This window comes from Vulpes vulpes, chromosome 2, assembly GCF_048418805.1.
Source record: "Vulpes vulpes isolate BD-2025 chromosome 2, VulVul3, whole genome shotgun sequence".
Lineage (NCBI taxonomy): Eukaryota > Metazoa > Chordata > Mammalia > Carnivora > Canidae > Vulpes > Vulpes vulpes.
Window position 1 is genome coordinate 83,131,048 of NC_132781.1, and position 27,439 is coordinate 83,158,486.

At 41.5% G+C, this 27,439-nt stretch overlaps 1 protein-coding gene and 1 pseudogene across 3 annotated transcripts; both read left to right on the plus strand.

The window, feature by feature from the left end:
* Nucleotides 1–489: 489 nt before the first annotated feature.
* Nucleotides 490–24,994, plus strand: GNPDA2 (glucosamine-6-phosphate deaminase 2). 3 transcript variants are annotated; one of them, XM_072749095.1, is made up of 9 exons: nucleotides 526–688; nucleotides 2,190–2,367; nucleotides 3,752–3,991; nucleotides 4,126–4,287; nucleotides 7,515–7,616; nucleotides 8,657–8,839; nucleotides 14,160–14,344; nucleotides 18,499–18,673; nucleotides 23,677–24,994. In XM_072749095.1, the coding sequence occupies exons 4-9, from the start codon at nucleotides 4,164–4,166 to the stop codon at nucleotides 23,736–23,738; spliced, it is 831 nt and encodes a 276-aa protein (XP_072605196.1). In that variant the 5' UTR covers nucleotides 526–688; nucleotides 2,190–2,367; nucleotides 3,752–3,991; nucleotides 4,126–4,163; the 3' UTR covers nucleotides 23,739–24,994. The 3 variants fall into 3 exon arrangements, with proteins under 3 accessions (XP_072605195.1, XP_072605196.1, XP_072605194.1); XM_072749094.1 differs by lacking the exon at nucleotides 2,190–2,367 and having other exon boundaries at nucleotides 490–688; XM_072749093.1 differs by lacking the exons at nucleotides 2,190–2,367; nucleotides 3,752–3,991 and having other exon boundaries at nucleotides 544–688.
* On the plus strand, nucleotides 14,625–17,874 carry LOC140597896 (cytochrome c oxidase subunit 4 isoform 1, mitochondrial pseudogene; annotated as a pseudogene).
* Nucleotides 24,995–27,439: the final 2,445 nt, after the last annotated feature.

Below are 27,439 nucleotides of genomic sequence, written 5' to 3' on the forward strand. Positions count from 1 at the left end.
AGTAAGCTCCCAAGGGCCGTCCGCCTTGTAATCCGGTGCCGACACCCTCCTAGTCTGCAGCTGCTTCGGTCCCCGCATCTCCGGGATGCCCTGCACCCTGCGCCCCCGCCCCGCCCCGGGCCGTCGGGGTCACGGAGGCCGATTCACCGGGCGGGGAGCGCGGCCCCCCCGAGCCCTTGCAGCCCCGCGGGCACGCGCTCGGCTCCCCGCGGCACCTAACGCCCCGGACCCCCGGAGTCAGACCCCGAGCTGCGCGCGCCGGGGGGGACCCCCGACACGGACGAGCGGCCCCAGGTGATGCTTTCGCAGGTGCGTGGCCCCGCCCCCGCCCCGCGTCACACGCCCCGCCCAGGGCCGGCCCCGCCCCCGCCCTCGCGTCACACGCCCCGCCCCGCGTCGGCCCCGCCCCCGCCCCCGCGTCCCACGCCCCGCCCCGTGCCCGGCCCCGCCCCCGCGTCGGCCCCCGCCCCGGCTGGTCCTCGCGGCGGCGGGGAGCTGGAGCCGGTCCTCGGGCCGGGCGCGCGCATGCGCACCAGCCGCGGGCTGTGCCGCCTGCCCCGCGCGCCTCGGGCGGGAGCACATCCGGGTCTTCGGGCCTGGACGCCGCTCGCCGGCCGGGGTCGCTCGGGGTCGCCGGGCGCTGCGGGCCTCCGCGGTTCCCACGTGGGAAGTGCCGGGGGGTCGGCAGGTGAGGCCCGGGTCGGGGCCGGCGGGGGGCGCGGGGCGGGCCTGCGGGGGGGCTCGCTGCGGCGCGGTCGGGGATCGGCCACCGCCGCCCTGGGTGCGGGCCTTCTAGCCCGGGGGGGGCGCTGCAGCCCGGCCGTGCCCTTCCCCGGGGCTCCCCGCCCGCCGCGCTGCACCCAGACACCGCCAGGTCGGGGCAGGGGGAGGAAAGGAAGCTCAGAGCTGCAGTTCTGCAAGTCGGGGTGCCCTGTGGATCCCCCTGGCCGGGCGTGCAGCCCGAGTCGTGTGCAAGTCGGGGTGCCGTGTGCAAGTCGGGGTGCCCTGTGGATCCCCCCGAGTCGTGTGCAAGTCGGGGTGCCCTGTGGATCCCCCTGGCCGGGCGTGCAGCCCGAGTCGTGTGGAAGTCGGGGTGCCGTGTGCAAGTGGGGGTGCCCGTGTGGATCCCCTGAGTCGTGTGCAAGTCGGGGTGCCCGTGTGGATCCCCCTGAGTCGTGTGCAAGTCGGGGTGCCCGTGTGGATCCCTCTGAGTCGTGTGCAAGTCGGGGTGCCCGTGTGGATCCCCCTGAGTCCTGTGCAAGTCGGGGTGCCCTGTGGATCCCCCTGGCCGGGCGTGCAGCCCGAGTCGTGTGCAAGTCGGGGTGCCGTGTGCAAGTGGGAGTGCCCGTGTGGATCCCCTGAGTCCTGTGCAAGTCGGGGTGCCCGTGTGGATCCCCCTGTGTCCTGTGCAAGTCGGGGTGCCCTGTGGATCCCCCTGGCCGGGCGTGCAGCCCGAGTCGTGTGCAAGTTGGGGTGCCGTGTGCAAGTGGGGGTGCCCGTGTGGATCCCCTGAGTCGTGTGCAAGTCGGGGTGCCCGTGTGGATCCCCTGAGTCGTGTGCAAGTCGGGGTGCCCGTGTGGATCCCCCTGAGTCGTGTGCAAGTCGGGGTGCCCGTGTGGATCCCTCTGAGTCGTGTGCAAGTTGGGGTGCCTGCGTGGATCCCCCTGGGCCGAGCGTGCATCCCGAGTCGTGTGCAAGTCGGGGTGCCCGTGTGGATCCCCCTGAGTCGTGTGCAACTCGGGGTGCCGGCGCGGTCACGGGTGGGTGCGGGCGGGGGGTGACGCCGGGGAACTGCCCAAGCCGCCCGCCGCGGCCCGCGCCTGCGAACACCGGCACACACTGGCCGGGACACGCTTTTGTGATCCGAGCGAGTGAACGGGCGCCCACATGCCGCTTTCCTGGGTGTGGGTGCTGCGCCCCGACCCGGGTCCGCAGGGTGCTCCCCGCGAGCCTGCCCGCACCTGCGCCAGGCGCCCAAGGCCTCGACCTGAACCCTGCGCACAGGCCCCTCCTAGCAGCGCCCCTATCCTGGTCGTTCTTGGGACTGCAGAGCTTGGGTGCCTGGCCCGGGTGCGGCCCTCCCAGGTGTGCTGAGTTGGGAAAGAGACCTAATGTGGCCAGAACAGAACGGGAGACACTTGGAAGCTCTGATGCTTTTTTGTTTGTTTGTTTGTTTTTCTTTGTGCCAGTGATCAGGGCGCTGAATATCCTCGTGAGAAGTAAGCACATCTCTCAGGGACATGCCCTGTAGAAGCAGCTGCATCTGTTTTGCTGCAGGTTGTAGCCTTGAAATCCTTGCTGGCATTGGATCATTTAAGTGAATTTAAATAGAGGCCAAAGTGTTGCAGTGAATTTGTGACTTGTTAGGTAGGTTATTGTCTGGACATGCCGTTTGTCTGCCGTTACTGCGCCAGACCCTAAGGCATGATGGTCATGACTTCTTAGGGTTTGGGCACCTGGGTGGCTCAGCGGGCGCTTGAGCATCTGCCTTGTGCTCATCCTGGAGTCTAGGATCAGGCCCCACATCAGGCTCCTTGCTCCCCAGCGGGTCTGCTTCTCCCTCTGCCTCTGCTCCCCCTGCCCGTCACCCCCCCCCCCCATCAGATAAATCAAATACAATGTTGAAACATATTTTTTAAATATTTTATTTATTTATTCATGAGAGGCACAGAGAGAGAGGCAGAGACACAGGCAGAGGGAGAAGCAGGCTCCACGCAGGGAGCCCGATTTGGGACTCCATCCCAGGACCTCGGGGTCACGCCCTGGGCCGAAGGCAGGCGCTGAACCACTGAGCCACCCAGGGTGCCCATGTTGAAACATTTTTAAAAAATAATAAAATAATTTCTTATTGTTATGCCTGAATTCTAAATCATTATGTTCTCAAGGATATCTGAGGTTTCATATGTTCCTTGTAATAAGACCTACAATTCCCATTAATGTCAGGAATTTGACTTATTTTTGCTTGTAAAGTGTGGGAACTCAGGACTGAAGCCATTTGTAAAAGGTTGGTGTGGGTGACAGATCCATTTAAATATGAAAGTAAGAATTAAAACATGGGAATTAAGGCCATAGAACACCATGTAAATGTTACGAATCTTGTCGATATAAAAGTAGTACATTTTACAGAAATCTGGGTTTACGAGACTTTATATCTTTTGTGGTAGTGGCTCAACCCACATTGTCTGAAATGGAATCATAGTTTTTTAAAAGACTGATTTCTTAATATTAGTGCAATATTATGTCTTAACCTTAGAGTACGCTTTTTAGGAACTAAAACTGCTTTTTATGAATGATTTCTTTCCTTTTTTTTTCTTCAGAGGTTAGCAGTTTTAGTTCACTTTTTCTTTTGTTAAACTCAGGAAGAATAAATATTACGCTTTTTATTAAAAACAGCATGTCTGATATGATCTCATTGTTAAAAATGATTTATATACACTGTTTTTATATGTGCACATTAGATAGACCTCTGGGATGTTGTATGCCTAAAAACAGTATTTTATTTATTTATTTATCAGTCTTTATTTTTGAGCGTGGAAATTTTGATTTTTTTTCTTCCTCTTATACCTTTCTGTTTAAACTTTTAAGAAGTGCAGGTATCATTTTTATAAAAACCCTTAACAAAGGGAAGGTCTGGTTTTTATAGTACTTACAGAGAGTTCTGGATTTCCGTGACTAACCCAGAGGTGGGAAGTGATCATTGCTACCAAACACTTGGATTCAAGATACGAAATCCTGCTTTGGTCGCCTTTAGGTTTATGTTGCTCCACGTGCCGTCCCTGTCAAGACCGTGCAGTGTGGTGTCTCACAAAGACTTTAAGGGTGCCTTGGTGTCACTTCGGGCTTTGTCGTTTAGTAACCGCGTGACCTCAAACTACGTGAGTCCTTCTCACCTAAAACCGGGTGTTATAGTTACTTGCGAAGACTGTCGTAGGCACTTCCACCACCTAGCCCGCTGCCCTGCCCAGGAGAGGAAGGCCGTGACTGCCACTCTGTGAGTACAGCTTGCATTTGTGCGTGTGCGTGTCTTTGAGAAGTCACGTCCTTCTGGAAGTCATGCGTGTTCAGACACTTAGGTTTGCGTGTCTGTCCGTTACCTAACGCGTTCTGCAATGGGATCTTCTCCAGGTTTGAACCTCTCGTCCTGGAAGCCGTGCGTCCCCACAATGAGGCTTGTGATTCTTGACAACTATGACTTGGCCAGTGAGTGGGCGGCCAAATACATCTGTAACCGCATCATTCAGTTCAAACCTGGGCAGGACAGGTATTTCACGTTGGGGTTGCCAACAGGTAATGCACCATTTTGTTTCCATTCTAGACACGTAAAGTCACGGGATGAGAGTTGCCACATCACTGATTGAGCATGTCCGTGTATAGAGCCAGAAATGTCTGTGTGTCTAGTATGTACGTTTCATTACAGTTTTCTTGTATTAAAATTGCAGATCACTTAACCAAAGGCACAGGGAAATGTCCTAACTTAAGTTCTGGTCATAATATTTTTGTACCTTTTTCTAGCAGTCTTTTATTTGTTTTTAGGGATGCTACTTTCACTATTCATATAACTAGTTAGTAGATTAGCCTTCCTAATGATTAATAAGAGGTACCTGACGTATGTACTCTTGCCTCTTCATTTCACCTCCCCCGCCTCCTATGTTTTCATGATCTTACTAGCCCTTTACTATTTCTGTATTCATTTTCTTCTTCTAGAAATACTGTGAGTGAAAAATCAAAGACTGGTCTGTCTTCATAACAGAATAAACATAAGTGTGAATTGCATGTTTCAATGTAGTTAGTTCCCTGTTAAGGTTTTTCTTTAAAATTAACCAAGTAGAGTCGTTGATCTCATGGCACTTAATTTGATATTGTTGACTTGCCCAGGAAAGAGTATTGGACCTGGAAGCAGAGCTGCCACTTTCTCGGTGATCGTGATCACAAGGCCGTTATTTATTCTACCTCCCTAATCTTTGATTTCCTTACCTTTAAGAAAGATAAGGATAATGATAGCTGATAATGCTGTTTGAGGCTCAAATAAGGCAGTGTTTGTGCCACTCCTTTGTCTACTGTAAATACTGCATAAATTTAGGGCTCCTGTAAGTGTATCTTATTCAAACAGTATTTTTTCCTTCTCCTCCCCTCATATGTGCTAACGGCATAAAAACAACACTCTTTTTTTTCCCCACTTTTGTAATTTCCGTAAAAGGTATTATTTAGCTCATCAAGTTGTTCGTTTGCTATTTTGCTTTTTGTCTTTTGGTCCAGGGCAGTAGATTTTTAAAAACTGTATATACCAGAAAATTGTATACACCAACAATTGTATACTGGCATCCTCAACACCCACATTTTGGGTGGACATAGCATCTCTGTATCACCTTGCCTGGGTTGCATCCAGGCTAGCTGCTTTGATCACGATCTTAAATTAGTAATTTTAGTTTGGGAGCAGGAAATCTTCCCCCAGTCTGCAGGCAGTCCTAAACATGCTTTTGTGTGTTTAGATCTACAACTTTTGCTTTGATTTTGGATAGTTTAGCTGCTAATAATACACCTGCCAATGGGGTATCTTGGAAGACCTTTGCTGGTTTTCCACTTTCCTCCTTCCTTGACCATTGACATGTTAACCATGCTCTCTCCCCCTCCTTGGTTTTGAGGTTTGAACATACACTTCTGTAACTGCATGTCGCATGTTGTATTGTCCCTCCACCCGGCACGGTTTCTGGGGAGTACCTGTTCAGTGTTTATTGATGTGACCTTAACAAGCTTCACATGTAAGGGCCTGCATGCGTCCTTCCTCCCAAACTTACTCCCTGATTCCCTTAGTCTGAGGCACAATAGGAAAATTAGACTGCTTGTAGTTTAAACAATAGACCTGAACATGCTGGCTTTACTTACTTACACTCATGTTGCTATAGTTCATATATAATGAAAACTGTGATCCTTGGAAGCGAAAGGATCTCTCAGATCCCTGGCTCCTTAATCTTCAATCTTTTTGACCCGATCCTTTCATTCTCAAAATGGGAAAGATAATGCCAGTTTCCCGAGGTTGTGACATTTACATGAGCTAATGTGTAGCGATACCAGTGTAGCATCAAGCACCTGGGAAGCATACGGGTGTCATCTCTGCCCCCCGCCCCAATCTTATTTCTGTTCTCAACTACAACTCAACCCTAACTTTTACTATTGGAATCTACCCCTTTTTCAAGACTCAGTTGATATGTCATCTTCATGAATCCTTCCTCCAACAAACTAGACTATAATCTTTTCTTCTTTGATTTACAACAGTTCTCCAGACTTTTTATAGGTTATTTACAATATTTTCCTTTGTTCCAGTTGTTTTGTATTTGCCTATTCCTGTCCTGTGAGGTTTAAGGATAGAAACAGTTTTCATCTTTGTTTTATCTGAATCATACTGAGCACTTGGTAATAGCTATTACAGTAAATGAGTTTTACAAAGCAGATACTAAAATGAGGTTTCTTTAACCAGTGCACCATGTACTATATCTTTCATTATTTTATTTTCTTCAGTGACTTTGATTAAAAAGTAGAAAATGAATGTGGGTTTGTTTTTTTTTTTTTTTTGTCATCACCATTGTGACTTCTCCCTTTTTTTAATCATACGTTCTTAAGTTGAAGGAGTCCCATAAATAGTATTCTTCGACATTGAAACAAACACAGATTTGTTTATGTTTCTAGAAAGGAAGAAGAAAAAGCACATTTGTCCATCTTTTGAACAGGTTTTATGTTAGTGGGCTATAGTTCTTTGAGATGGAATTGTTAAATTTGACTGTATAAATTATTAATTGCAATTTAAAACGTTATGTTTGCTTTAACTTTAAGAAAATCTCTTAGTCTTCACTTCTCTGAACCAACATTTATTATTTATAGCCACTTGCATTATTCTTTCATCTCAAATGAAAGGCATTTAACTTTATACATTTTAGCAGTTATATGCTGAAGATAACACAAAATAAGAAACAGAATCTCCAGTTAAAATCATAAAGACTAATGTTCCTCAATCAGTCCTTGCCAATTTCTGAGTCTATTTTGAAAGTAGAGGCGATATTTAAATTTAGCTCTGGTTTCCCTTTTGATTTCATTAAATCATCAACTTGACTTTTCTATGTTATCACTTATATGATACAAATCCTTCTCTAAATCAACTTTTTCTCAAAGGTGGGGTGTGCGTGTTTATTTTAATTCAAATGTGCTTTCTAGAAGTTTCTAATCTTAGAATATACAGCATTAATTCCAAATGCTAGACCACTTCTAGAATAATTTTCCAAACTATAATCTATTGACAGATTTCCAGTTTCATTCAACAAATTCTAAGATTTCAAGGTATCTTGCAAATGTCTGTATAATTTGTAATACATGTGTTTATTGAATATGTATTTAAATTAATAATTGTTTCCCTAGTAAATTAGAAATAGAGAAGATCATTGAGAGTAAAGTAAATAGAAACATTTTTTTTTTAAATAGATTTTTCATGTTATGTTAGAAAATGGAATCTCTATCTGTTTTAGGGAGTACACCTTTAGGATGTTATAAAAAACTAATAGAATATCACAAGAATGGAGACCTTTCTTTTAAATATGTGAAGACCTTTAACATGGATGAATATGTAGGTAAGCTATATTATTTGAATATATTATTTGGGTATGTTATGTTTTAAATGAATATAGTTTAAGAATTAATATATTGTATTTATGTTTTGAATGTAGTAGGATTATTTTTAGAAGATAATGTACTGCCTTTTGATGAGAGTTGGGAGTTTATATTTAAGAAAATCTATATTTTTGTGATGCTAGCACAATATAGTGGGAGGAATACGGGACTAGAAAACAGCTCTGTTCATTCTTGGGCTCGGCCAGTTACCAATCATGCAACTTTGAGCCAGTCCCTCAATTCTTATTTTTATTTTTTTCTTAAGGCAAAGTTAAAACTAGTGTGGTGGGGATAAATTGAGTACCACGTATGTAAAACTAATTAATAAAATAAAGACTTTTCAAATATAAGTGCATTTATATTTGTGGCTATGAAGCTAGTAACATTATTGATTTCTAACTTAACAGGAAAGATCTGTGATGTGAATTAACTCTGTTTTAAACTTGGAACATAGGAATACATTTTTAACGGTAGCCTAAATGATAGCTAAACAATTTTTGTGATTCAGTATACTTTGCATGCATATAGGAAAAATGGAGAAACCTGGACCAACTTTTCAGATGTGTGGCTAATTAATTTATGTTGAGTTTAACACATATATCAGTTCCATCGGTTAAATTTTTGTGTGTTTTAGAAGTGAAGTATGATGATTGAATGCATGTGAACTAGACTTCTGTGTTTGAGTTCCAGTCTTTCTAAGAGAAATGTGACCTTGGGAAAGTTACTTAACTTTTCTGTGCTTTGTTGTTTATAAAATGAGAATGATAACAGTAATTCTGTAGATATTGTATAAATTATTTGAATTAATGCATACATGTAAAGTGATTAAAATAACATCTGTCATATGAAGCATATATTCCACATAAAAATGCCTTGAAGTTGGATATGGAATTATAAAGGTTATATATTCGTAAATAGCATTTATGGCTTAATTAGGAAAGTGAGCTTTGGATTTATTCCTGGAAATACTTAAATTTTTATTGATTAACTTTTTATTTAGGACTTCCCAGAAATCATCCTGAAAGCTACCATTCTTATATGTGGAATAACTTTTTTAAGCATATTGATATAGATCCTAATAATGCTCATATCCTTGATGGGAATGCTACAGATTTACAAGCAGAATGTGATGCTTTTGAAAAGAAAATAAAAGAAGCTGGAGGAATTGACCTTTTTGTTGGAGGTACGTAAAACATTTTGTCATTAATCTTTACCTTTGTCTAATATAGGGAACACCCGTAACTGTCTATATAATATCCATTTATTAAGCTACTGATTCTTATTTTACTTTATTTTCATCAAAAAAATTAAGATTGCAAGTTAAAATTGTTTAAATTATGTCTTGAGAAGTGAGTTCTAATACCTGCTAAACTTTTATATTAATCTCTTTAGAATTAACAGTTTACCCACCTTACAAAATGACTGATGTTTCTTTTCCTAAATGATAATTCATATGTTTTATGATTTCTTTAAAATTCTAACCCATCTTTCTTTACCAAATTACAAGGTTAAATCTCTAAAAGTTCGCATGAGGAACAGGTGGATTTTAGCATGTCAGTTAAGAATGATATAAGACTTATCATCACCCTGTAGTGAATGTGAACTAAGCTGTATAACTGTCTTCACAAACTCCACATGAATAAATGTTTAATTGGCTAAATTCCACATAAAATTTATGTTTATCTGTAGGCACAGGTTCGTAATGTACCATTGAAAATAGGAAGTTTGTTTCTTTGTGATGACAACATGGTTTTCTGTCTTCATTATGAATGAAGCCTCTGAAACAGCTACTTAATTGCCCTAAGGAGAGTATAGCATCAACTAAACTGAAACCAAACTTTGCTTTTTTGCCAGAAGTTTTAGTATTAAACTAAAGGTACTAAAGCTCTGAGTTAACACTAAGTTCTCCAGATATATCTTATATTTGATTTAATAAAAGACTGAAGACTGCTTAAAAGTACATGAATTAGATGTTCAGGGGAGCTGTTTTGAAGCTACTTGATGGCTGAGGTGGCCCAGTATGGTTGTGGTGGTTGGTTGCCCTTGGGGAAAATTGGGTATTACATATGGTCAGACGTGAATTCACATTCTGTTTTGGTCACTTATCATCTGTATGACCTTGGGAAGTTTCTTTTGAAATCCAGTATAGCTATGTTATTTGTAAAAGAGGATTAATATTGACCATCCCAAAAATAGTGAGCATTAACCATGGTATAATGTATAAAATGCCTTGCACAGTGGCTGGTGTATAATTGGTTCTCCATTAAGTGTTACTTCAGTCTTCCCTTTCTGAACTGTAGAATCTGAAATAATTGTTCCTTAGTTCATTGAATTTCCTGTGTTTTTGTTTGTTTGTTTTTGTTTTTGTTTTTTTGTTTGTTTTGTTTTTAACTGAACTATCTCTAAAGGTATCCAGTGAGATTGAAATTTTCCCTTTGAGGAAATTTTTTTCTCTACCTCGCACTGCCAGTGTCATTTACTTTATTTTGTAGATAGGATGGTTTTTATCTCAGCAAGAATCTAAGCTAAGATACTTGGCCTCTCAAAATAGAAAGTTACCTGTGTTTTAAATAAAATTTGCTAATAATATTACTTCAGTATTCCTGGAAAACATTTGTATTACAATATTGTCCATATGGTTCAGTTCTGAGATAATTACTATTTGTACTTGTCAATATCAAGGGTATTTGAATCCATGTTTGGGAACGTTTAAGGAACGCACTACCCATACGTTCTCTAGATTTTCTAAACTCCATAGCAAAATCAAGTAAGATTATTACAATGTATACCTAATTACTGTAACGTAATTGTATCTAATATATCTGTATTTCAGTTATATTGAGAAATATTTTCACTCATTATCATTATACAAAAAGGCATGGTGGTTATTAGACGTAGTCATTATTAAAAATGCCTTAATGAAAAATACCTCTTTTACTTCTTCATTTGAATGTCTTTTCTTTTTTTCCTGTTAATTTATTTGCCTTATATAAGAATCCTTGTGACAAATCCTTTGGGGATTCCATGCCAGAAAATAGAATTTGCGAGGGGGGGGGGGTGTTGGGGGGTTGCCTAAGAACTCTTGAATTCTATTTTCTCCCTTTGTCTGCTTCCCAGAAAGTATTTACAGCTTAAGATAATGATGAAGGCTGACTATCCCTTATCATAGATTTCCCCTAGAACTTTCTTCTTTTCCTATAGCTTTAAATCACTTTCCATTTCTTTTTAGCTAAAGTTTTTTGGTTTATTTCCTCACGATAGGTCGTCTTAGTTTTCCCTTTGAAACACATGAAGTACAAATTATAATTATTTATGTGTATCACTGACACTTACCACTAGAAAGAACTTTGCTTTGTCTTCTAACCAATTTTTGTCTTAAGGTTCCTGTAGACATCCTTCCCTGACCAAAAATAAATCAAATTAATTAAGACAATTTCCTTGCCTCTTCATTAACATCTTCACTGTAGTCATGTCATGATTAGCCTGTGTATCAGGGGAGAGGGGCTAGCTTATTGCATTTTTGCTGAACTTTCTCCTATTTGGGGTCCCTGTTACTGGATGTACACTCATGGAGGAATCTCATTTGATTCTTTTCCTTTGTTGATCTAGATTTGTTATTGGATTTTTCAAGATGAGGCTTGGTATTTGGGTCTTATCACTTACCCTTCTTTTGTTCCAGGGTTTGTTGGTTAATAAAAACACTAAGAACTGAGCCAAATGGGATCAAAATATCAGCCTTATTAAAGGTAAAGTTGGGTTAGAGATTTCAGGTTGGGCCTGAGGCCAAAATGGGGTTTCCTATTCCTCCCCTCTGAGCTGGAAAGAGTAGAATGAGAAGAGCTCAAGACTATGAATCCACCCTGTCTTACTCCGGGAAATAGAAGAAGAATTCCCTTTTCTCAGTAGAAAAGAAAAAGGAAATATGTACTGCCAAAAGTTGTCATTCTTCCCGTGATGATAATTGTTAAGAGGAAGGGTAAATGTAACATGTAATCCCTGACCCAACCCCAGCAATAAAATATTCAAGTATGACAGTTTACAAATAAACTCTGAAGATTTTACTAACTTTACCATTATTTTAAGGTACTGTTTTTTTAAAAAAAATAAAGATAAGACAGCGGGGAAAACTTTAACCCTCTCCAGTAGTTACATGATTAGAATCTTTGGTTTGCAAGTAACTGTAATCTACTTTGGGACCAAAAGTGAATTAACTGGAATGATGCTGGGCTAACTCACAGAATTGTTAGAAGAGCTGAAACAGCCAACTCTGTGAAAGAACAAGAACCAAGGAGCCTCAGTCTCCAACGCAGGAACCCACAGATACTTTCCTGCTGTGCTGCCCTCAGATACCACAGCTGCGGCGCCTGCCTTCTTTTCTGCATCCCTGCTCGAGTTTCAGGATTTCTCTCAGGAAAGCTTGGGACAAGTGGTTACCACTAGACCACACTCTTCCCGCCTCAGATACAGAGCAGACAAAGGCCCCCTAGTTGTGAGGGAAGCAGAGCGGGGCGGGAGGAGGAGAGGGAAACATCTCGAGCATACCAAAGAACAGCAGCCATTATTCGTTTATTGAGCCACTGGTTATTGAGGGCCTCCTGCGTGCCATGGATTGCTCTGAGAGGTAAGCGTAGAGTAATTAAGAGAAAGTCCTTATTCCAGTGAAATCTGCACTCTGCCCCGCAGAACTGTGGGAACACAGGGAAGGCTTGCAATCCAGACTCTGAGGTTTTAGAGATGTTTCCTAAGGGGGTGACTGTATTAGTGTAGACTTCAAGACTGAATGAGGATTTGGCATGGTTTTCAGATTTCATGATTATTTCATTGAAAGTTTTGTAAAACTTTGTGAAACATTCTGAACGTTTTTAAAATAGTTTTATATCAGGAAGCTCAACCTCTGATGATTATTCACTGGGTGGGCGAGAGACTGCATTGACCCTGCGCCGCCATGAACCGCTGCTGATACTTGCAGTCTTACTGTACACTTCTGGTGCACGTCACCAGGTAGAATGGAGGATCTTCCTATTTTTTCTGGAACTTGTACTTTCCTGGTTCCAGGCTTTCTTCTTTATACATACATAGAGAAATAAAATATTTGTACAGATTTATACTTAAGAGGAGAAACAATAGTTTTCTAAATCTAGCAAGAAATGCCCATCTATGATCTAAAGACTATATTTACAAGCGTATATAAAAACCCGTACATAGTAAGCACAGGCTTTTTATGTCACCACATTAAAAGTTCCTAGAATGGGGTGCTTTGGTAGCTTATAATATGCTCCCCAAGATTTTCATTTCATCTTTGTTCCATCAAAAACAGGTTATTCTTTGTCCTATTTTAGTTTGTTACGATCTGAGAGAAATTGGTTCAGAGTCAGTAAAAGACACGTATCTGTCATTAAAGTAAATATATCAGTGTAACAGGTATTTTGACTCAGAACTTGTGGGTTTACTTTTTTATCGAGGTGGTCAGAGCTCTGACTAGCTGGTAGGGCACACGTATGTAAGACTTGCTCTATTTATGCCATAGAAAGTTTCTTCATTTTATGAAAGGGTTTGCTTCCACTTCCATTCAAATAAGGAATGTCATATTTTTTTTTTACCTATATTCTTAGAGGCAGTCCTAGAATATCAGAGCTGGTAGTAGGTCTCCTTAAAGCAGTTTTTCCAGGTTGTCGTCGTCACCCATGAGTAGGTCACAAAATCAATATAGTCCTTCCCATTCTGCATTTCCCTTTTGTAAGTTTTGCTAATGAAATAGGCTCCTCGCAGGGGTAGGTATTGTTTCATGCCATTCTTGTCTTTAATTACGTTGTAGGTGTAGTTGTGTGTACTAGACTGCAGCGCCAGGTAGATCGCTTGTAGTAGGCCACGGCCAAAGGGTCTGAAGAAAACTACTGCTCTATACTGTCCAAGCTACAGGGAGGTCCACTAGGAATTGCACCCTGTAGACTAGGACCAAGTGAGTGAGAGTGTTGGCCATAAATAGTGATGCGTAGGCATCCGAAGATTGGGGTTTGAGTCTTTTGTCTGCGTATTTAATTTAGTAAGCTAAATTGTTACCTCGAATAGTCCTGTATTCTCTTTGCATGTCAGTCAGAGTTCCCTTTTGAGCTCGCGAAAGCTTGAGGTGATGAGGGAAATGGCTATTCCCAATAAGACTGTCTCACAAGATTGTTAAGTGTATGTGGTGTTGAGATGCAAAAAGGCTTTATCAACTGTAAAGCGCGGTGCTAATATAAGCTAATATGCTGAGTTTTACTCAGCATATTTACAGTTTTACTGCTGTAGCGATCATGCTAGCGTAGTGCTGAGCATATGGAGAACCTTGGAATGCTCGTTGAATCGAAGACAGGAACAAATGTTTTAATGCAGGATTAGACACCCGGTTATCAAATAAAACAAGGTGAGCCGTGTTTATGACTGTTTGCTCTTAAAAACAAGTTGAACCCTGAGAAATCTTATTTACTTCATGTGTCTGTGTGTGTGTATACTTCTTTTAAAAGGAATCGGTCCAGATGGTCATATCGCTTTCAATGAGCCAGGATCCAGTTTAGTATCAAGGACAAGATTAAAGACTCTAGCAATGGACACCATTTTGGCAAATGCTAAATATTTTGATGGAGATTTATCGAAGGTGCCAACCATGGCTCTGACGGTTGGTGTGGGGACAGTGATGGACGCAAGAGAAGTAAGAATTCAGTATTCTTCAATGTCTATAGATTTTGGAGGAATTATGGCACCAAGTAATTTTGGTTACATCCTATTCACAATGTAAATTGTTGTCTAGCTTTTCATGACTTATGTCAGTCTCACTGCCGTGTTTAGAATCCAACCAAATTAAGTCTTTTGGGGCATATGTAAACTAGGAATTGTGCACCACCCCTTTGGGAACACTGCTACCTTTGCCTGTTCCTGCCTCACAATTTGAGTTCCTAAAATCCTACTGATCCGATGGTCTGTTCATAAGTGAAATAGGCTGGTGAAAGGTCTGTTCTAACAAAGATGCAGTGCTGGTTAGCGCTAAACTCTTTCGGGAGGCTCGGGATAATTTAGTGTAAAGTACATTTAAAAAAAAAATGTTTTATTTACTTAGAGAGAGAGAGAGAGAGGAAGAGAGCCCGAGCACGAGCTGGGGAGGAGCAGAGGGAGAGGGAGAGGGAGAAGCAGACCACCCGGTGAGCAGGGAGGGGGGACCTGACAACAGGGCTCGATCCCGGGGCTCTGGGATCATGACCCTTACCGAAAGCCGACTCCCAACCAGCTGAGCCACCCAGCGCCCCAGCGCAGTACAGCACTTCTTGACTGTGAGAGGGTAGCCGGTTTCTAGCAGAAAAAGAACCCATCTAAGTCCGGCTGGATGTGTCCCAAAATGGATGTACCTAAGAAGGCAGGGACTCCGAATAGCAGATCCTGCCTAATTTTTAAATTTTTAATTGGGCTTTGATTTCCTTCCCTGAGAATAACAGAACAAATTACAGCCAGCTCATGATTCTGTGGTTCAGTTCTACGGAAACTTCCTTCCTGGTAACAAGACGGGGCAGGTTCGGAGGAAAGCAGACCGACAGGTGACGATGTGCGTGTAAATACGTCTGGGCTGGAACACACAGATACAACTGTCATTCAAAATGTAGTTTTTTTTTCATCTAAAAATCATCCGTATGTGAAGAAAGACCTTTGAAGGATTGTAATTCCATAGTAATTACGTCGAAAAAAGATTTTAGAGCCTGAAAAACTGAAAGTTCTGCAAATAGAGTTGTTACATTTAACAAGATTTAAGTTGTGATAGAACAGGCTAATTGTTAGAATGAACGGTTACTCAGATCTGATTTTTTTTCTTTTGGTCATTTTTTTCCAAAAAGATTTTGCGATGCTACTCACCTTAGAGTATTAGCTCCCGGCGTGACTACAGAGAAAGCCATCATGGCAAAACTATTCTAGGACTTCATTGTTCTCCCAGGGGCCTTCGTGCTTTGATTTTTTTATAGCGTTGTTTTGACACAGGTGTCACCCTTCATGGTCTTCCTCCTTTAACTGCGAGGAGCTTAACGTGTACAGATGTTCATTTGCCAGTGATTTTAACTGTGGCGTGAGCTGTTCTTCAGCTTTAGTTTCATTAGGAACAAAGACACTTAATAAAACCTGAAACAACGTGGGGAGATGCTCCTGTTAGGGGGAAGATGCACGTGATTGGTTCGTGCATCAGGAAGCAGCTTCGCAATTAGGCGGCCCTGCTAGCGACCGGCCGTGAGGCCTTGGGAGCGACACCTGCGAGTGTTAGGGTTCCCCTGGGCTTGGGCATTGTCAGCCGTAAGGAACCCCTTGGGTGGGCCCGAGGCCTCTGTGCTCCCAGGCCTGCCACCCCCCAACTCCCCTCCTTGACCGCACTCCCATGGTCAGAGTGACCGTCTTCTGTTCTCTAGACCACTCTGCTCTTTGCCTTTGTAGCACTTTCCACAGCTCCTGGTTGTTCTTGGAGGTGGGCTGGTTCGACCTTACGGTCTACGCTGCCTGCACACAACAGGCGCTTACTAACTGCGGGGCGTAGTGTCAATGGACTATGTTCAGACGTCACGTCGGACACAGTTCTGTCCGCAGTTTGCTCATTTATTTGAACCAGCAAATCCGATTCTTGTCCACCTTTGGCTCTTTGCCAAAAGCTAAATGTACCTCCGAAGGATTGCAGTTTGTTTTTACTGAGGTATATTTAAAGGTGATGTCATATATTTTAAAGGCAATTTCGAAAGAGAAAACAAATTGTTTTCTACTATTGCAACATCTTTAGAATTGTTTTATATAATTAAAATACTTTGGATACTTATTCCTAAGGTGACGTAGGAAAAAAACAGTAAAATCTAAAAATCTTTTGATTTTGCTACCTTACTGAAAGTCCCCAAAGTCGGGGGTGACCGCTTCATTTCTGACACGCAGCATCTTGTCTGTAGGCCTGTCCTCCTGGGACTCTTCATCATCTGCACTATGGACCCCCCACCCCCCCATCATAAAACTCTGCCATTACTCCTCCGACTTGCGGAGCTCAGCGTTCCTTCCCCGTCTGCCCCCCAAGCTGTTCTCCCTTCACTGGCCCTTTGAATTTGGTTGTTCCCTCGGGTCTCAACCTGGAAGTGCACATGGTCTCAACCAGCCAGAAGGCTTTGAAAGAGAAGGAGAAGGCTTCCTGGAGCAGCCTCTCCATTGATGAAAAAGTTGAATTGTACCGCATCAAGTTCAACGAGAGCTTTGCTGAAATGAACAGGAGCACAAATGAATGGAAGACAGTTGTGGGCACCGCCCTGTTCTTTATCGGCTTCACTGCTCTCATTCTCATTTGGGAGAAGCACTATGTGTACGGCCCCATCCCGCACACCTTTGAAGAGGAGTGGGTGGCCAAGCAGACCAAGAGGATGCCTGATATGAAGGTCAGCCCGATTCAGGGCTTCTCAGCCAAGTGGGACTACGACAAGAATGAGTGGAAGAAATAGGAGCCTGCCACTCATCCATCTGAACCTCACCGTGTTCTGTTTGTCACCTCTTGGAGCTCAACACAGTCACTGGAAACCATTATGTTACAGCACCAGTGCTAATAAATGAGCAGTCTACGTGAAAAAAAAAAAAAAAGTCAATAGCAGTCACTAATATAATAAGTCAATAGCAGTCACTCTTTGGAGCATTCTTCCAGTAATCTTATCACCATTCCAAAAAGATAAAGTACTCTCAGTACAGTGGTAATACCACGTATCTTGTGCTCTTCTGGAAGCTGTACGCTGTGCATTTCTACCTTCCAGCTGAGATCTAGATACCTAAAGGCTCCTTATGGTGTCCAAAATTTAAATTTCTCTTTCCGCCAAATTTGCCTTTCTTCTGAATATTACCTCCCTTGGTGAATAGCGGCACTCACCATGAAAATTCTCTGAGCTTGATACATGTCATCATCAGTTTTTTCTCCACATCTAATCAGTCACCAAATCCCAGCCATTTAACAAAGAACTTAGAGGCAAATAAGGATCCCACCCTGCATCACCACTGCCTGTTAGTCTATTATCAGTTTTTTCAAACATTATTGCAAACCCCCTCTAAATCATAAAAATGGTGAAGATTCATTCTGACACATACATTTACATTTGCAACATGTTCTTTGAATCATAGGCTATTAGGAACTTGGGACCAAGAGCTTGGATTTTCTATAGTTTGTAAGACTCGTGTGCTAAAAAAAAAAAAAAAAAAAAAGACTTGTGTGCTTTTTATTTTTTTATTTTCTATTTTATTTTATTTCTTTTTTGTGCTTTTTAAAGGGTGGTTCTTGCATTTAAGTAGATCCCTAATGCTTCTTTAAATCTAGTTTTTGTTTCAACTTTAGATAACAATCTGTTCAACAAAATAGTCTTTAGGCTTCTTTCTTTTACTTTCATGGTACTATCTATTGTATCGATTGTCTGGATTAGAGCGATTTGGTTTATCATTCCTGGTTATATATTCTTTGTTGACCTGCAGTTCTGCTTTTGCAAAACAGCCTTTTCTTTTTCTTCATTTTCCCGGGTCACTTCTGCACATCAGTATCTCATGTATTAATAAGTACACACGTTATGGAATATTCAGTAATACTCCATAACAAGATACTATTTTACTTTAAACCAGAGAGAGTTTCACTATATGCTTGCCTTTTACCTGGAAGAACAAAAATAAATACCTTGATCTGTGAAGAAATATGTAGCTATTCATTTTTATTTTACCTTCAGAGGAATATTGGTGCTAATAACATATTTTTTCTTAAAAAAAATGAAGCTTGTTAGTCATTTGAAACATGTTTTAAGAATTAACTAACATGTAATGGTCATGACTTTTCAGGTAATGATCCTCATAACAGGTGCACACAAGGCATTCGCTCTCTACAAAGCAATAGAAGAAGGAGTAAATCACATGTGGACCGTTTCCGCTTTCCAGCAGCATCCCCGAACTATCTTTGTGTGTGACGAAGATGCTACATTAGAATTAAGAGTCAAAACTGTGAAATACTTTAAAGGTGAGCATTGAAATTGCAGAAGCAGACGGTGAGAATGTCCCGTTGTAGAGGACAGGTAAGACCTCATGAGACTGTGGAGTGACGTCCTGCCCTGCGCCTGTTGAACCGGCATCTTGCCAACACAGTAGCCAGTTCTTTTTAAGAAATAGAAGCCTCACCTCAGATAATGGTAGCTTTCAGAATCGTTTCCTATTATTTTCATGAAGAGAAAATCTTCAGTTTTCAGTAAACAAGATTTTTCTTGAAATCCAAAATTTAATAAAATATTTTACTTTCATACTGTATATTCAAGATTAAATAGCCCAAAAGGAAACGTATATATGTTCTTTCTGATTTTCTTTTCATGGTTCCCCTGTCCCACCTTCCTCACCAAGGTAGGGTTAAAATCTCATCAGCAGATAAATTGGGTTGCCCACTATATCATTGAATCTTCACGACTTCACATTATCTCCATATATCAGTTATAAGGGTTTGGTGTCAGCAGTTTGGAGTCTGCAGGTAAGCGGGGGTTTGGCTGACCAGCCTTCTGCACGTAGCTTTTCCTTGTGGCTCTTCGCGCAGTCTAGTTCAGTAATTCTTAAACCTTACCATACCAGGTTGTAAATAAAAAAACCCCACATGGTCTTGATGTAATGGGTGATTTAAGAGATTTTTCAAGGAAAATTTGACAGTACTATTTGGAACCCATTCCCTGCTTAAGCTGTGAATTCCACAGCTTTATAAATAGGTGCTTTATAAAGTAATTGTATTTTATATAGCAGATATGAAAATATTACATAACTGGTCTTTTATATATATTTATAAATATAATATATATATAGGTAATTCACAGGGTGGTATGTATACTGTTGATGTTACATCAATGATTTTGTATTTTTAATTTTTTTTACTCTAGTTACTAGCTATTAATATATATTAGAAAAAAATATACTGAACCAATCAAACCTGTATTCCAGGAATATTATTGTTTTAACAGGGTTAAAGAAGTTACCATATTTTATTGCTTCTAAGACACATCTTTTTTTCCCATCTATCTTGTCTGAAATTGGAATGTGTTTAAAATTGTCATTATCTGTTATCTAGTAGCATTGTTTCTTAATGGTCCATAAATTCTGTGTGTCTTATATACTTTTCAGTGTCTCATTCATGAAATAATTATATAAATTTAACTTATAAGTCATTTTAAAGGAAATCTTTAACTCATAGTTCATGTAAATGTGTGAATGTAGCAAAAATCTTGAAGATGATACACAAATGGTTGAGGTTTGATTAACAGTGAACGAGTTTGATGTATGTAGCTTTATGTTTGCACTTAGTTGTGAGCATTTTCCTGTTTCACTATTCTTCAAGAGCATTTTTAATGGCTATATAAGTCAAGTAGATGTATCATAATTTACTTAAACTTTTCCCTTACTGTTAAATGCTTCGATTATGTCCAGTCATATTTTTATCAAAAATACTTTTTTTTTTTTACCAAGCCATAAAAGTATCAAATTAAACTGAAATATTGGCAAGTTTTAAATAAGTTAACAGGTAAAAGAGAAATGTCTGTGATGAGTTGTGAATAAGACCCTTCCTATGGAGTTTTACCCATATATTCCCAAGGAGTCTTTCAGGTACATTACAAATACTAGACTCCTTGAAAAAACTAATGGGAGGAATCCCCATTATCCACATATTTTATTTTATTTTTTATATTTTAAAGATTGTATTTATTTATTCATGAGAGACCCAGAGAGAGAGGCAGAAACCCAGGCAGAGGGGGAAGCAGGCCCCCTGCGGGGAGCCTGATGCAGGACTCGATACCAGGACCCCCGGGGCACGCCCTGGGCCCAAGGCATGCACATGCTTTAATGCCAGACATTCACTTGACTTTCCCATATTCTGGTGCCAGCAATCCTCAGGTAAAGCCCTGGTGCTCCTCAGAGGATGTCTGTTTGGTTCTGGTCGTAAAATGTCTACGTTGCAGGGAAGGGACCACTTCAGCCACAGGGTAACAGCGGGTCCTCCGTGACCAGGCAGTTCTCCAGGCTTGCACTTGGGGTCCAGGTCTCGCCGCCCAGGGAGGCGCATGTTCTCCTAGTCCCATTTCCAGAGGCGTTCACAGCCCAGGAGGGCCGCAGTCCCCAGGGCCACATCCCCGCGCAGCTGGGGAGGAGCCCGGGGGATGGGAGGATGGGAGGCCGCAGGAGGAGGGGGGGCTCTGGCTAGTGGTGGTTGAGCTTGTGGGGGTCGCTCCCACGCAGGGAGGGATAATTGCTGCCAGGGAGGCCCCGGGCAAAGGTCAAGGACCGCGTGAGACAGGAGGAGGGCAGGTGATCACATGCACTTTGTTCTTTTTAATTCATCTGCCCAGATCTAAGCGGTTCTGAACTCTGTTGAAGTGTAGATCCTCCATGAGAGGAGCGCTGCTCTGCGGAGGCCGCTGTGTCCACCGTGGAGCTGCACTATCCGAGGAGGTTGGGGGAGTCGCCCCAGTCAGGGTGCCCCCCTCCAGGACGGAGGACCGCCGAGCGCACAGCTGCGCGGGGCCACGTGCAGACCCCACGTGCAGACCCCACTGACCGCAGGTGCCTCGCTGCAGGGTAGAGCCCTGACCGTAGAGCCCTGACCGTAGAGCCCTAGCTCTGACCGTCCCTAAACCCGCGGCGACCACCGGCGCAGGGTCTAGCCACCGACCTCCCACTTCAGGATGCACCGGCGGCGGTGACCCCGGTGGTCCCCCAGGGTCCACTCACGTTCCGGCCCTTTCTTCGGTCGTCCCTAAAAAGTGCATAAAAGGGCTCTAATTCTGTAGGTCCTGAACTGCACCTCAAACCGTAGAAGTCATTGGAAGTTCATTTCAGGATACACCTTTTGGAAGCTAGAAGTAGATCACAGGAAAGCAGCCTAATATTTCATGTTTTATTCGCATTTGTTTGATTTTGCTGATTTTATATAAAGCCTGTGTTTCACGTCCTTGAGAATATATTTTCAGGACCTCATCATCATGGTGAACATTTGTTTGTTTGTTTATTCCTTTGTAAGCCCTACTCCAGTAGCTTGAGACGGAGACCGAATGAGTTCAGATTGAGCCAAAACCTTAAAAGTGACAATTAGGATCTATGACATTTAACTTCTTCCAGCAACATGACAGGAAGTCTCCACATTTGAGAACTCAGAATTTATTTTTTTTCTGTTAATGATTTAAGTAGCAATGATTTGCTTCAATCGAATTCTTGTGTAAAAAATTGTCAGTTTTACCTTAAGTCATTATAAATTCTTTATGTATCATCCAAAATGTAACTAATAAAATTTTCAAAATAATTTCTAGTTTGGAAACAGCTTTACATGTAAAAGTGACAGCCAATGTGTAAACTTGATAGAGTTGAATTTTTAATGTTTATTCTGATGTTTTGTGTTTTCAAGCTCTAATGTATTATTTCCATGATCAGAGCTGTCAGCAAATGAGAGAGGAATTGTTTCAGGTAGAACGATCCTAATTCTAGAAGACGCAGGTCTTCTAAACCGAGTATCTAATATGACCATTGTATGTGTCGTCCCCTCTCCTCCTGGGTGTCTCCAGTCCCCATTTTACTGCCCTACATACTGGTTGTTGAAATGGACCAGACTTTTCAGTTAAATTCTGTTTTAAATAGTATTGGTTCTGTTGAGAACAAAGGACTATGAAACCACCTGAGTCCACGCTCTGAATTATATACAGTCACCCTGTGGAGCCCAAAGGGTATTAAATAGTAGTTGAAGAAAACTTTTTGAGTTGAAAGGATGGAAAGCCCTAGAAAACGGATAGTAGCACTCAGGTTGGAAGGAAATAGCACAGGCAACATCACGGATGTAAGGAAGAGCAAACACAGGAGCAACAAAGTTCCTGTTAATAGACTAGAGAACAGTTAAAGTATATTGATAAAGTAGGGTTATGTTGTATTTCTTTAAGTTTATTTTTTTTTAAGTAATCTCTACACTCAGCATGGGGCTTGAATTTACCAACCTTCAGGAGTGGCATGCTCTTCTAACTGAGCCAGCAGGGCGACCCTGGGCTGCATTATACTTTTAAAAGGGAACATAAAAGTTAAGGTCAAAAAGGAAAACCAGGAAAAAAAAATAAAAGTAAGTAAATAAATAAATAGGAAAACCAGGGCTCCAATGTCGTGACTCTTCTCTTGAGTCATGGACCATTATGAAAACCTGGTGAAGAGATGGTCCTCCGAACAAAACGCACACACGCACTCACACTTGCATGCAGAACTTTGTATATTAATGCAGGAAATTCAAAGACTCCTTGAACCATCTCTAGTTCTATTCTATCCTAAGAGTTGAGGCTATACTTGATTTCTGCTTCCAGTTGTCATCACTTTGGGAGTCAGAAATGATCCAGTATTAACTTATTTGCATACTAAGTTTAACTCTTTTGTTATGTTTAAATATGGAGTGTTCAACTTTTTTAATGACACCTTGGTTTTTTTTTGTTGTTGTTGTTGTTGGTTGTTTTTAGCTTCCTTCAGTATAGTTTATTACCACCCCTGTTGTAAATACACGTCAGAAGTAGTAAAAATAATTGCCAGACGAATGGATAGGGTAATACTTTGGAGAACTAAAGCTACCTTAGTTTAACAACAGTTCTGAGACCCTGGGCTGGAGGCTGGAAGAGAAGTGCCAGAGGATCAAACTTAACCAACTCATAGATGTAATTAAAATATATTAACCAAGTCAGTATTCAAATTTATTATTTCGTTGAAGCTTTGAAGATAAGAACTGCTTCTACTCTTTAGGGATCTCTACTCATTCTAGATCTACAGCCTCATAAATAATTACAAATTGCTATTTGCTAGGTAGTTACAGCTAAACATTATGAAACATGTCTATTTGCATTTTTCAATAAATATTTTCTATCAGATGGGAACCAATGTATTTATTGTATCTTATAAACTCTTCTATTTTCTAAGGTAAATGAGGTATAATTCAAAATTAAAAATAAAACTAGAATTGTGTTTTTCTTCTTTAAGGTTTAATGCATGTGCACAATAAACTTGTGGATCCACTATACAGTATGAAAGAAGGAAATTGAAGGAGATTGGAGCAAAACTCTGCTTGAATGAACAGAACACTTTTATAAGTAGTAGATGAATTTTCAGCTATGCAATATGCTAAAACATGGGAATTTTTTGAAGATCGTCATTTTTGAAGTCCAATATCTATCTGTTAAACATTCCATATTTAGAATGTGTCCATTTTATACTAAGATTTAGGAGAAATAGTTGGCTCTCACAAACAGCTGTTTATTATAAAGTGCAGAAGCCACAGAGCCACTCTGTAAAGCATCACAGAAATGAAATGTTTAAAAGATTTCAAGTCATTTTACATACGAAGAATCTACACATCAAATATCGTTCGTATGAATCCGGTGGCTTTCTCAGAGTTTTATTTTTTAATTACATTAAGACACTCCAAGCCTTTCAGATATCTTAATCATTGCAGACCTTTACTTTTGGAATGTAATCTTTGTATTTTCTGTACATTACACACAAGCTTTTCTGCACGTGGTTGCCTTAGTCATCTTTCTGCAGTAGCATTTGGACATCAAAAGTCCTGCTAGGTATTGTTGGAACAGAAAATCTGAAGAGAGGACAGTGCCTAAAAGTACAGTTTACGTCCTTTGGGAAAGTCTGTATAAGTGCATGATTTTTGTGCACCACCTTCTTCTATAGCACTTTTTTACAAATGTGCTTTTATTTTTATTTAATGACTTGGGTTCATGCTTTTAATATAAGTATTTTGGCAATTATGAACTTTATACCTAGCAACACACTTAAATTCTTTTGAAGACAATTTTCTGATTATTGTTAAAACTTCATAAATGATTAGCTTTATCCCTTATGTCTAAAAGAATTACATGAAGTATATATAAAAGGAATTACTGTAAACTTTGCCATTAACTTGCATCATTAAATTGCAAATAAGAGTATATTGTTTTCTATCTTTAACTCAAATAAAGCTTATAATAAACAAATGTTACCTAAGTTTTATTTCCAGAAGTAAAAATGAATACATGTATCTGAGATATTCCAACATTATTAGTAGTATTGATTCTGCATTTACTTTGTTTGTTGCCATCATGCATTTAAGAGATATAAGTTAAAAAGACAGTAATTTTACCTATGATTTCTTAGACACTCCTTGGGGAGTAAAAAAATTCTCCCTTCAGCATATTTTGCATCTTACAAGCCCATCCAGAAGCATTACTTTAACTGAAATGTGGTTGAAATGTATTTACAATTAAGTTCCTTGACATATTTAAATAACAAATAAAAATTAAAAACGAAACTGTTGGTATAAAATGTTCCTTTAATTCCACATAATGTAGTTCTAATTGCCTGGTCTTTAAATGACTATTAAGTCATATCGTCTTCCTGTCACACAGCTGGCTGTGTAAAGAACTGGCTACCAGGCAATGCCCTATTCATCTTAGGAAGTCACAGTGTGATCCTGAAAATGCTAAACATAAATTTTGGTGCTTGATTCACTGTATTTCTGTGCTTTAAATGTGCTAGCTCAAACACAGTTTAGCAGATTTCCCATCACTAACCTTCAGGTCAGGGGGCTAGTTGCAGGTCCAAGTGCCTAAGCTCCTCAGCAAACTGATCTCCGGCCACACTAGCTCCCTAGCTCAGAGGCTACTGGATTTCCACACGGCAATGAAGCCTGGTAGCTAAGATTGGGTACGGTTTGGATTAAAAACAGCGAATCCCAGCTTTGTCAGTAACTGGCACTGGCCAGGTGTTAAGTCTGTGCTGCCCGCCCAGGTGACAGATGGTGGTGGTACCTTGACGCCTGGGAGCTCAGGTCGGCAGCTGTCACGTGGTATACACCCCAGAAGTGGTGGCTACTCGGGTCCTCGTGTAAATTACTGTAGTGTTGGCAGAAGTCTTAGTATTGGTCCTCGGGAAGTATACTTGGCACACAACTCTAAGTCATGAAAATCATGTGTCTGGGAGCGTGGTTCAGGGGGAGAACTTAAACTCCTACTACAAAATCTGAAAACTACATTTATCACTACAAGTAAAACTGCTTCCTGCAAAGTCAGGATAAAGGAAAGAGAACTAAATCTGTCCCAATTCTACACACGCTAATAGAGCACAAAGCTTAAACAGCAGAAACGTGGTGCATACTTAGTGCCAGGTACCAACTTACAACCCTCTCCTGACAGTCACAGAACAGAACATCCTGTCTTACACGTGATCTGTAAATGCTCTTCTGGTTTCAAATATACCACACAAAATACAAATATTGTTATGAAATCTCCTATTTTATCTATTACAGCTAGGGGGGATAGGGAAGGTACCTGAGATCAGAGGTAGGATGAAATCAAGGGTTAACACAATTTTTTTCAAAGATTTTATTTGACACAGCACGTGCACAAGCAGGGGGAGCGGCAGGGAGAGGGCGAAGCAGGCTCAGGGAGCCTGATGTGGGGCTCGATCCCGGGGTCCTGGGATCATGACCTGAGCTGAAGGGAGACACTTCACCACTTAACCACCACTCAGGAGCCCCTTCTGTACACAATTTTAAGTAAATCCCACTATCTTATAGTTACAATATTCACAATGTAATTACCTTTGTATTGTAGGGAAAATAAAATGCATTGCAGGGAAGCCTGGGCGGCTCAGGGATTGAGCATCTGCCTTCGGCTCAGGATGTGGTCCCAGGGACCTGGGATCGAGTCCCACATCCGGCTCCCTGTACAGAGCCTGCTTCTCCCTCTGCCTGTGTCTCTCACAAATAAATATTTTTAAAAAATGCATTGATAATCTTATCTCTAAAAGACATTTACTTAATTCATTCAAGGTAGAGGACAAAATTCAATGGCTAAATTACATATCTTCTGGTAATACAACCTGCCGTCTGGTTTGTTCACTAACCGGGTGAATGGAGTGAAGAGCACGTACATGCTTTGAAACATGACAGCCATTTACGGGCTGTGTGATATCAAGTAACTTAATACTTAAAGCTCAGTCTCAATTACAACATCTGGAAATAATTATTAAACTGCCATTAATAACAGCTTCTGCTAATACCAGACACCTATCACTTTGCACCAAATGTACCTTAATTATCAAAATTAAGACAGCCCCTATCCTTAATTTAGATGTGAATATAATAAACTCTTTCAGACATTTATAAAAATTGAAACAAAAACTAGACAGCACATGTCCAGCTAGTATGGTATTTGACTTTAATAACTGACTCGTGAGGCACCTGGGAGGCTCAGTGGTTGAGCGTCTGCCTTCAGCCCAGCGCGTGATCAGCCCGGGCGTGCCTCTCTGTGTCTCTCCGGAATAAAATCTTTAAAAAAAAAAATCACTGACTCCCTATAAATCTGATTTTATCCAGCTAACAACAAACTGATACTTAAGATGATTTTGAAAATACTTTATCTTAGGCTTGAACTAGATAGAATCTTAAGTATGCTGAGCCTCTTAGTGTAAGAAAAAATAAGCGTGAAAACAAAATAGTTAAAATTCACTCAGCACTTACTACTGTGTCATACACTCTTCAGAGTATTTTATTTATTTATTTTTAAAGATTTTATTTATCCATGAGAGACACAGAGAGAGACGGGGGGGGGGGGGGGGGGGGCAGAGACACAGGTAGAGAAACAAGCTCCACGCAGGGATCACGACATGGGACTCGATCCCGGGTCTCCAGAATCAGGCCCTGGGCTGAAGGTGGCGCTAAACCACTGAGCCACCAGGCCTGCCCTCTTCTGAG